The 11722-nt window shown below is 41.7% G+C and overlaps 1 protein-coding gene across 1 annotated transcript in view; it reads left to right on the top strand.

The window, feature by feature from the left end:
* The window catches only part of RAD51AP1 (RAD51 associated protein 1), a 10638-nt gene extending 9383 nt beyond the window's left edge, over positions 1 to 1255 (top strand). The window contains exon 10 of the mRNA XM_026864220.1: positions 54 to 1255. Within this exon, the coding sequence (XP_026720021.1) occupies positions 54 to 181 (128 nt within the window). The 3' untranslated portion in view covers positions 182 to 1255. The remainder of the gene's footprint in view (positions 1 to 53) is intronic.
* The last annotated feature ends 10467 nt before the right edge of the window (positions 1256 to 11722 follow it).

The following is an 11722-nucleotide window of genomic DNA, read 5'->3' as shown; positions in this document are numbered from 1 at the left end:
CCCCCCCCCCCCCCTAAACCTCTTATACCTTTTTGTTTTAAAATTATTTTCAGGTGCATCGGGAAGCAGTAATAACTCTATGAAATATGTTTCAGTGAAGTCACCTACTCAGTGTCTTAGACTCGGCCTCTCCAGACTAGCGAGAGTCAAACCACTGCATCCCAGTGCTCCCAGCAGTTAAGTGTTCAGTGACAAGGTGCCACGTGAAGGAAAAGACTTTGGAAAGGGTTTTGCTTATAAATAGAGGCTGGGCAGCAAAAGCTTCATAGTATCATCTATTGTGGAGGACTGTTGGTTATGTACGTGTCTAATACCGTAATGAGTTTTTATTCTGCAAAATGCTAGGCAGCCTGAAGTGCTACTGAACAACAGCATTATTTAAACGAGGTGACACCTGGACCAGAGATGTGGCCTTGTGATAATTTTCATTCTCTGATATCTGGACTCTTAGCATTAAAATAGTCTAGACAGCACTGTCAGTTATAGAATTTGATGTCTCAGATGGATTCTTAACACAAGTGAAAGCCACTGTTTAAAAAATAGATCTTGGAAGAGTGAAGTTATCACTTTCCACCTCCTTCCTGGGAAGTTTGTCACCACTGTTTCAAAATCTGTTAACATTTGCATACCTTATATGTGGATTTTAATTAATTTTTATGTATTATAGATATAAATGTTTTTTAGATTGTTGGTCTTAAAAAAAAAAAAGAAAAAGAAAATAAAATGCTTTATATAATCTAATGAATCATATTAATTGACCATCCATTTTGAAAATCACTTCTAAATTTTGGCTACAGCCTGGCAAATATTTCTTCATCTGCATAATCTCTTGGAAGTCAGCATCATTAGTCAGGCTCGGATGGTGAGGATTTTGCTTTGAGCTCCTTGGTCTTTGTGGAAGACCCCAATACTGTGCGTAGTTAGCGGCTTTGGTAAAGCATTGAAGTGGTAGTTACTGAGTAATGCAGCCAAGCTTTCAAATGTATTAGTCCACATGTAAACCATTTCCAGTCTGAGCATCTTGACCGTCAGATGACACAGCAGATGCATTTCTGCCTCTATTCTTTAAGGGATCTGGTCATGACTGGGTGAATTGCATTAGCAAAGGAACATGTAGCCCTGTTCAGAATAATTACACAGACAAAAGCATGGTGCTGCCTAAAGTAAAATTAGGGTATGACAAATTACTTTTTAACTGTATAATACTCCCATTATTAAACCAAGATACTAATAAATGCATATTTACTAAAAACAATGCACCTATTGCCTTATGGAAGGAATGAGAAATCTGTGGATGAAAATCTTTCTCAGAAACAAGAAACCGTGGGCGTTGTGACACATAATCTCATCACACGCGTTTTGGATTGCTGGCATGGAACCACAGGGTGAGTTCAGGAGGGGAGGCACGTGCCTGCTGTCTCTGGGGCTTGGCTGACTCAGTCGTCAGTTGTCTTCTCTTGCTAAATCAGCACATCGCAAAACCAGAAGTTTGCAGTAGGTTCCTGTCAGATTAGTTTGAAACTGCGCCCAAACAAGGGTGTTACAACCCAGACTGGGAGCCCAGGGAGTCGTAAAAGTCCTGTGGTCCCCTTGGATTAAATTAAGGTGAAACGACACCAAACAACTGGTTAAAATGTTTTACCTGTGGTAGACACAATTTAAACTTGGGAAAGGATAATAAGCAATCAGTCCTCTTATTGATAAATTGAAAGGAAAGGGAAAAGGGGAAAAAAGAGGAAGAAAAGGGGGGAAAGAGGGAAGGGAAGGGGAAAGAAGAAAGAGGAAAGAAAATAATAAAAAGGGAGAGAAAAAGATTCAAGAATCCAGATTGCACCCCCATACCCCAGGTTCCACCATTGTCTCAGGTCTGGTAATCTCAGTTGGTGGGTGCAGACCCAGCGAAGTTTTCTGACACATTTTAAGTTCATTTTATGGGCTGATTTGCATACTAGATGAGGAGAGGCAGGTATTCCACAAACTCACTTGCATGAGAGATGGGGAAAAGGTAGAGCGTGGGTTTTGCATGTGTGTTGAGGGGGAATGGGGTGCATTAAACCTTTTGTCCAGCTGAGTTGGTGGTCATCATCTCCCCCTACCACCTTGACCTTTTCCTCAGTTTTTTGTCTCCTGGGCAATTATCCAGTCATTGGCTCCATCTGCTGGGAGGTAGTTTCTCTCTTATCAATATTTAACTGCTTCTTCAAGTCATAAATTAAAGTGTAGGCATTAAACATACGGTTTTACTCAGTCTACATCTCCCTGTTTCAAGGCTTATCTAGGGAATCAGGCCACAGAACTGCAGGGGGGCGGAGCTGTGCACGCTTCCACACACTGCGCTTCCCTGGGCAGATAATTCATTCCTTACACTAACCACAAAGGCCACGATTTGTCCTTGAGGTTTTTCATATCGATGAATCTGAGGCATTAACTCCTTCAGTTCCTCACGAAGGGTGAGGCAGGACTACCTGCAGGAGGGAAGGTAGGTATCCAAGAACAATGCTTGTCACAACTAGTATGTAATACGTGTGTTCTGTTATGTCTCTCCTTGATTCCCACTCTTTGTGCTTGCTTACGTAGCCCCTTTCTGAGGTGTCCAGTGGATCACTGGCTGCAGCAAAACAGAAAGCACAGAGAGCTTTGGGCTTACATAATATTCAGTCCACCACCTGTCCTGGAGCCCCTCCTTAGGTTTGTGGGGTTTTCCAGTTCATGAGGATTTGCCAGTATTTCTCTAACTTTTTCCTGAGTGAAAATTTCACATAGGCAATTAGAAAAAAAATGTCTTTGAAAGGGAAGCAGTAAATGTCCTTGATCAGCTATTTGAAAGCTACTCTGTACCTGACCTTCAGAAAACAGTTATCTTGCTGAACAGTATCTTGCTGATAGGTGTAGATTATTTTTATAAAAGAACTTCTGTTCTGTTCTAGGTTGTTAAAGGACATGGTCAAAAGCAGCCAAATTGATTTAGGGGCTGTAATTGTTACTTTTTGTTAATTTTTTTCTTCTATTAGTAAGGAGAGGCTGGCTGTGTTACTCCAGCTGCTTTCGACCTTGGTGTGCTGGGATCTTTGGCAGTGAGGGAGGGCCTGCAGGGGTAACCTCCCGTGAGAAGCTTCTCAAAGCTCCCCCGGTTCCAAGTCAGACCCGCTTCTGGCCAAGGCCAAGCCAATTAGTGATGATGGCCACGCCTCTGCGACAACCTATTTAAGAAGGGGATGAGTTACGAAGGACATCTCTGCCAACACCGAGGTCAGTGGAAGGAAGGAGGAGGAAGAGGGTAGGTGTGCTGGAGCAAAGATCCCTCCTGTATCCCGTGGTGAGATGGCAGGGCCACCCCAGCCACCCATGGGTGTCACTGGTGGAGCAGAGATTCGCCTGCAGCCTGGGGACAACCCTGGGACTCTGTGAAGGAGCAGCCCCCCTGTTGTAGCTGGGCACTGGGAGGACTGCAAGACGTGGAGGAGAATCTTGAGAAGAATGTATCCTGTGGGGAGGACTCACGGCAGAGAGAGTTTGTGGAGGACTGTCTCCAGTGAGACGGGTGCCACATGGAGCAGGGGAAGAACGCAGCAGAGTGCTTCCCCCGACTTGCAGGAAGGAGCAGTGGACCGACTGCACCCCCATCCCCTGCCCCTGAGCTGCTGCCACAGGAGTGAGAGATGTCAGGAGCAAAACTGAGCCTGGGAAGAAGGGAGGGGTTAGGGCAGGTGTTTTAAGATAGGGTAGCGCTTCTCACTGCTCCATTCTGTCTGCTAAGTGTCATTATCATTAGTGTTTTGAATTAAAGTGATGTTGTTTTTCTTCCCCTAACGAGCATGTGACCATTAATGGCTGAGCAACCTCTCACTGTCCTTATCTCCATTCCTGAGCCTTTTGATTCCTTTTTCTCCTTCCCAGCACTGGGGTGGAAGGGATGAGTGAACAGCTGCGTAGTGCTCAGTTGCCCTCTGGGCTCAAACCAGAACACTTGGAAAATTAATTTTTTGCTGAAAATAACATTTACAGAACCATTATTGCTCTAAATTTTAAACAACACTACATAGACTTGTCCGTGCATCATTTCTCCATTGATTGCACAGTGCTATGACATGAAATGCATTCTGATTTCAATTTGTAAAGCAATCAGAAAGTGTGTCGGTTTGCATGTCAGAGTTTACTGTTTTCACATATTGCCTGCTTTGGAACTGCATCTGTATGAGTAAAAAAATTAGAACAAGATTGTTAAAGAAGAGATCACTATTTATAGATGTAAACTTTGCTACCAACTCATCAGTCACGACTGTGAGTAGGTCCCCTGTCTGATCTGGAGATCAGCTCTTTCTTCGGAACAGCAGTGTTTTTCCAGCTCTGACTACGACTCCAACATGCCGTACTGCTAGGGGTGGAAGCAACTTTGAAGCCCTTGAAAGGTGCCTTTGCTACACCCACAGGGACACAGGTTGGTTAGACGGAGCAGGGCTGCATCACAAAAACACTTTGCAGAATTCCACCAGCCCGAAGACACTGTGCTCCAAGGCTGATACATAGGCTAGGTCTGAGACAAGCTTAAAAAACCAGAAATGGCTACAATTTAGGGACACAGCAGCATGAAATTGCTTAGAATATTCATAAAGCAGATTTATGTACCTCCAGGCATTTGATGTCATCAGTGCATCTCTCACCTCCTACTCTGAGAGTACTGATAATACCACAAAAAGAGAGGAGCAAGTCGCCAGACAAGATCAGCAGAAACCTACAAAGCAAAAGTTGAGTACTGCGGATTGGTGGAATAAATCTGTGTGTTCAGGGGCACCAACGGCACCTCCTGACTCTCTGTACCACAGAGATTCCGTTTCAGACGGCGGTGATTGATTGGGCATTTCACGGAAGACATCTCTCTGCACTAAGATACATCAATGACAGCTTGGCAATTAACAATGACACTTTGCCACAGCAGCTCTGTTCCAGTATCTGACCACGCTGTTGGTAAAGAAATGCTTCTTAATGTCATACCTGAACCTCCCCTGATGCAGCTTTGAACCATTCCCATGTGTCCTGGCACTGGATCCCAGGGAGAAGAGCTCAGCACCTCCCTCTGCACCTCCCTCCCCAGGAAGCTGCAGTGAGCGATGAGGTCGCCCCCCAGCCCCTTCTCTCCAAACTAGGCAGCCCAAAGTCCTCAGCCGCCCCTCACAGGACGTGTCTTACAGCCCTTCCACCACCTTTGTTGCCCTCCTCTGGACACATTCAAGGACCTTCAGATCCTTCTGAAAGTGTGGGGGCCGGAACTGCACCCAAGGTGAGGCTGCACCGGCGCTGAGCACAGTGCAACCATTGACCCTGCTGTCAGGCAGCACCCCCGGTCCCTCTCTGCAGGGTTGCTCTCCAGCCACTCCTCTCTAATTTACACTTGTGCCCGGTGTTACTCCTTCCCAGGTACAGAATCTGACATTTGTTCTCATTGTTTTATGCCACTGATGATTGCCCAGTGCTCCAATCTCTCCAGATCCCCCTGCAAGGCCTCTTGCCACATTCAAGAGAATGAAAACCAAGCTTTTGGATCCAGCTTCCTCATTTATGTTCACTGACTCTGATCCACGCTCAAGTGCTCTGTTGCATGGTCTGTATTCATAGTCTGTCAAAAAGTTGCATTTATTCTCCATGGGAGTTTTGTTCACTAATGAATGCTAAAGTAATTGGCACTGTATTCACAAAGCCTGGATTTCACGTTGACTTTGAATTCCTCTGCACTGTTCAGGGAACAGCTGAGATAACATGGTCGCAGATTATTATTTCTGTGGTGTTGAAATATCATGGTGGGATGAAGGATTAGAGATTTTGATTTGGAAGAATAAATAGGCTTCTTCAGATCAGAGTTTTATCAGTGTTAGGATTTTTTTTCTTCATCCTGGTTTTAGAGTCTATGTATAAAGGTAAATAATGACATAAACCAACAAGTTTAACATTAAGAAAAATGAATAAAACAAAATCATTGTATACAATCTTTTCAGAATGGGTTGTTGGGTGTTGGAATGGGCTGCCCAGGGAGGTGGTGGAGTCCCCATCCCTGGAGGGGTTGAGTCGGGTCACCCAGCACTGAGGGATCTGGCGGAGCTGAGAACAGTCAGTGTGAGGTTAATGGTTGGACTGGATGATCCTCAAGGTATTTTCCAACCTTGATGATTCTGTGTAATTATAATTGAGGGAGTTGGGGATAGATAAATAATAGGTGACTGATGAGCTGTAATTTATTGGAATAGATTGTATAATGTGCAAGTAATCCTTGTGTTTAGTGTTCAGATAGTTATAAAATATTTTTCTACTTGTAAATTCTCGAAAATAATTTTTTCAGCCTTTGTTTCTATGCTTAGACTCAGCCCTGCACTGGATTTCAGCAAAAGATATCTAAGAACTTGTGCCTGTAAAATTGCCTTTTTTGGGGGATTAGACAAAGTACACGTGGAAGAGGTTCTGAGCAGTTCATATGCCCATCCTTGAGGCAGGATCCATTAATCCTGTCACGACAGAAGTTTGTCTGAATCTTCTCTGAGAGTGCTGGAGAGCCCCTAGCTTCCTTGGGTGATCTGCTCCAGAACTTGAGTCTGGCAGAGCACAGAAAGGTGTTCAGCAGTGGTAAGGAGATCTTTTGAGTTTTTAATTTAGCCTGTAGTCTTGTTACACTCTCCTACATCTCCAGGTATAAACTGATCTCTTCAGACTTGGTAGAGCTGGAGTCTACTCAAAGTCTAATGCTGACAGGTTGTCACGTTTGAATCTCTCGATACAGTATAATTCTTCCTCAAAATGTTGTTAACCAACTCATGGATATTGTCTTAATACAGTTTTATTAGTCTGAGTTTTTCCTTTGTGTTTCTCCATCTTGTCCTCCCGTTTCTGGTAACGTATCTGGGAAGCAACGTGAGAATATCAAAATTTTGCAGCTGAGAAATTAATGCAACTTAACAGACTAGCAATTCTTACTGAGTAATCACTTCTGTTCTTTAGCATTATCTTAGAGAATATGGTATGTGCAGAGGATGATATGCGTGAAATCTCTAGCTATCAAATACTTAGTCAAATACATATGCTGCTACCATCATCCTTAATCCATGCCTTTGCACAGCATTCCATTAATGGCTTCACTGATTTTTTTGCTTGCAGGTTTGTTGTTTATTTGCTCTTGACATATTAATCAATCATGTTACCATCATAACGCAAAAATCACTATTTCAGCTTTCATTACTTCTGAAAAAAAAAAAGGAACTTCTGATTCAGAAGCTCTCAGCTTGTGAATAATTCATTATATGATTCAAAAGGTCTGAAGCCCAGCCCTCATTTTCCTGGTCTGTATTGTTTTTTCTCAGATATTCTGTTAATGTGAAATTCTGCACTTTTTTAGTAGCTAAATAATAAAGGTGTAACTTAATGCTTACTCAGAGCCATGGGATTTAATAAGGGAAACAAAGCTTTTTGTGTTATTTTTGTAATAGGAACAAGAATGCCCAAATACCATTTCCTGAGATCAATTGCATCAGGAATTCAGTGCAACTCTGTGGGTTGCTCTTCTCTAAACTGCTCTTTAATTTTTGACACAGAGGTTAGGTGTCATTTACAAGATGCACAATCTCTAAGCAGATAAATATCATCTGTCTTCCATGTTTGATCCTTTTTGTTGTCTCAACTTTCTTTTATCCAACTGATGAGTAATGTGTCGGTTCAAACCACAAAGATGAAAAACCAATGTTACCACTTCCTGTGATCCTCTGGGCAGGAACCTGCTCTTTGCATTTTAAAACGGTTTGTCCTGCTACTTCAAAGAATTATTGGTCTGTCTCCACTCATGTGTGGCATCAGTCTCTTGAGAGGAAGCCAAAAAGCTGTGGAAAAAAACCCAGATCTGATTTGAATTAAGGCTGTTTCTGCTGTGCTGAATCTTTCACTCCTCACTCACCCAATATTCACACTGCTTGTGTACATATTAAACAGCGACTTTGAGCATGTGTGGTTCCCATACGTTTGGGATAGTGAATATCTGAAAATTATTTTTCTTAACTTTTCTTCTGTCACCATTTGTTTTTGAACTCTAATTTCTAAAGAGTTAAAAATTAATTTTCCCTAGCCTTAACTGAATAAGAGCACGGAAGGACTTAAAGCTTGACTAATTGTCATTGTGTGTAGAAGACAGGTTCTATGGTTTCCTTAGTGTATTTAAGCTTCTCTCTATCTAATGCTCAGGCATCTCAATTCTTCTCACTAAATTCTTTTTTGTAATTACAGTCCTTATGCCCAAATCATATTTATGTTGTCATTAAAAATCCTCAGACTCTGAAGAACAAAGAAGCCATCTGAAATATGAGACAATAGAACTGATCAAACAGGAGATAGACTATCCTGTAAACTAGAGCCAAAAATGACAGATTATTTTACTGTTTCCCTCCATAAACAAATGGGAGATCTTACTCAAGTATCTCACTTTTTTTTTTTACTTCCACTAATCTGTGTAAATCCATCTTTAATCCTGTTAGTTTTGCAGGATTCATTAAACTGAAATTTTCTCAAGAGTGTTAATCAGGTATTTCCTTTAGAAATACCTTGTGAACCCCATCTCATCAGAAACGTTAAAGGCAGGTGCGTATTTCTTAGAACGCACAGGAGCTTGTAGCTATATTGGAAATCAACGTTAGAGGGCAGCACGTTAAGTTATTATTCCAGTACAGTAGAGCTATATGGTTAACATTTGTATTTGCTAAGTGTACATGCATATGAAAGACTTGGATATAAACAGAAAGAACTCGCTTCAATGAAATTAGGAAAAAAAAAAAAAAAAGACAAAAACAGAGAGTGAGGCTATTAAGTGGCAGTTGCCAGTGTAGTTGGATGCTCCTCAGGTCTGCTGTAGGTTTTTTGAATGTGTGTAGTATTTTGGCAGAAGGTGAAATAAGAATGAAGACATTCAGGTATCTATAATGAAGATGATCTTATAAATCTTTTCCATATTTGATGTCTATTACTTTCCGGACACAAGTGCTTTATAAAAAAAAGGCAATTATCACTTAATAAATAAAATATTACATTACAGTACACTGCTAGTGCCCGAATGTATCTTGCAGCTTTAAAAGTCTAATATGTTTCGCTGAATGAGAAAAAAATAACCAGAAGGTATTCTAGCTATCTATTTTACAACTTCTTCTTTTGAATCCAGAATATACAGAATCAAAATTTAATAAGCATTAATCATCTTAACTCTTGTCAAATTATATCAGCAACACAGTTTTACTCTGATACATTTTCAAAGATGGAGTAATAATGTTAGTAGGTATTTCCTGCATTTTTTCATTCATTTATAAGCTTTAATGGATAGTTCTTTTCCGGATGTTTGCTATAATTTTTCTCAAGCATTTTTACCTACCCCTACCTGGGTAAAAATCATACTGATGCAGTTTGTGAGCGTGGTCCAGCCGATTCACTTTCTTTGTCACCATTTCATAGGAAAAAGTTACTACAAGTCAGAAAAATGTAAGAATAGCCAGATTTGTCTCCTTCCCCAGCATAGCTGAGTCAGGAAAAGGAACGCATTCAGCACAACTGAAGGTAAGAGAACCTCATTAACCTCAGAAGCTGGAGGCATAGGTTTAATTTAGCAATAATTCAGAATGCCACCGGGCTTCCCTGTACTGAAATCAGGAAGCAATTGGCAGCTATTGTCCAGGTCCAGATGGGATGTCATCACTCTAATCCTCCCTCATTCTCTGTGCTTCTCTCACAAAAGCCAGATGCAATTATGAACTTGTACTTGAAGCAGTGCAGGGAAATCTCTCTTCCTGTGCCTTAAGACAAACCTCCCTCTAAGGAGTTGGAGAGGACCAAGGCTCCTACAGTGGCAGGGCAGACCGTGTCTTGGCTTGCGCCTTTCCCCTCCCACATTGGATTGCGGTCTCAAGAAGTCACTTCTCTCCTAGTTTTGCCTGTGTAGGATGTTCAGAAGAGCATAGCAGGAAGGCTCCCACCCCCTTTGCAGACTGGCACCCCGTGCTCTTCAGTGCATTGCACCTCCCAGCTTCCTCTGTGACACAGCCAACATATTCTTGACCACCTTCTACTGGTTTTGCCCAAAGATTTCAAAGATGTATTGATCTGTCATCCTGATGACTGAAAGGAGACTCAGAGGTCTATTAACTGGGGGAACTGTGTGTGAAAACAAAAAGTGATAGTAATAGTGCAAGATTCTCAAATATTCCTATCTTCTCTTCCAAAATTAATATTTTTTTTCTAACTCAGGGTTGCAGAAAAAATAGAAAACCAAATTTGCTGTTCTATACAATCATTTATATTTTAACCTATGCTAGTAAGTGAGCCGTGTTGTGCCACATGTGTTACATGTCTTGGATTATTATGAAGGGCATTGGAAGGATTGCGTTTTGCTGGAGGACAGCAAGCAGAGCGATGATCCATATGCAACATGGGCAAAATAGTGGCTTTTTTTGCTAAATGTCAGTGAAAGTGGGGGAATTAGTCATTGAGAGACTCACGGTGGCAACAGGATAAGAATGAGAGAAAAATTAAAAATTATATCTTTTTTGTGTGTTAAATGTTTGTTCTGATCAAATCTGACATTAGGGACAACTTCCATATATCGGTATTTTCACCAGTGTCTAAACCCTCAGCCTGCAAAAGAGCTGCCTTGCTCTTGCTTGAACTCATGTAATCACAGTATTCTTGACGCTGTCAATTCAGTCTCAATAATGTGTCATTAAATGTGGAATTCATAGCTGATTTCATGATACTGTGATTTCTTTTGGGTGCTACTTGTCATTTTCACTTTTGCTGGATTACGCAAGTCCTGATTAATGATTCAAATTCTGATGATGTTGGCTCTTGACAATAAAAATAATCTCTGCTTGAGTGTTGACTTTTTTTTTTTTTAATTTTTGTTACCATTTTGGCACAGACTTCGATCTGTTATTTTGGTGCTACCAGGGAACGTCAGTGATACAAAGAACTGACTGCTGGAAACATTAAGGTCCACACAAGTATTAATACTTCCAGCAGCATAGAGAAAAGAGCCCCCAGCTTGCTGAGATATTTCTGCGCTTCCAGTTTAAATGTCAGACAGCAACGGCAGTGTCAAAGCACAACAGAGATGCTACCAAGAGGGTGGCTCCATCGGCGTAGCAAAGCAACATAAACTGACAAGCACTGCTGGAGGAGGCACTCGGATACCTCCCTGACCCCAGTCACTGGTCCTTAACCACAGGGAACATTTCTGCCACAGTATGCTGAATTGGGAGTGGACTGGTGCAGGTTAAAACTAAGCCGAGTTTGCTTTGCTGGTTTAATTTTAACCTGCGTTATTTTTTGATCCAATTTATTGTAGGACTTTGTGAACATTTGTGCTGGCATGAAGAAGGGGACAGCTGAGGATTAAGCATAAATAGCAAAGGGAGAAGCAGACTTCTCCCCTCCTCCCCAGCCCCCTTTTAGCAACAGGGCTGGTTTAAAATGCTCATGAAAATACAGTGCTCTTCGCTGTCCTGCTGTAGTCGGTCTCAGTACGCATGAAGTGACATCTCGGACATCTTGTTTTTCTCGACTGTTCTCAGTCTGGACCCATCCAACTGCTGTTATTAATTCTAAATATTAGTTTGGTGTATGAAAGACTCTGTGTTTTTTGAAATGTGTGTTAATGAAACACATGGTGGGGGAGAGCAGACAATAACAACGTTGGATATATGCAGTTTGTTCT

Source organism: Athene cunicularia (assembly GCF_003259725.1).
Source record: "Athene cunicularia isolate RWA chromosome 1 unlocalized genomic scaffold, athCun1 chr1_part2, whole genome shotgun sequence".
NCBI classification, from domain to species: domain Eukaryota; kingdom Metazoa; phylum Chordata; class Aves; order Strigiformes; family Strigidae; genus Athene; species Athene cunicularia.
The sequence above is the reverse complement of the archived record's forward strand: the minus strand, read 5'-3'. Positions and strand labels throughout refer to the sequence as shown.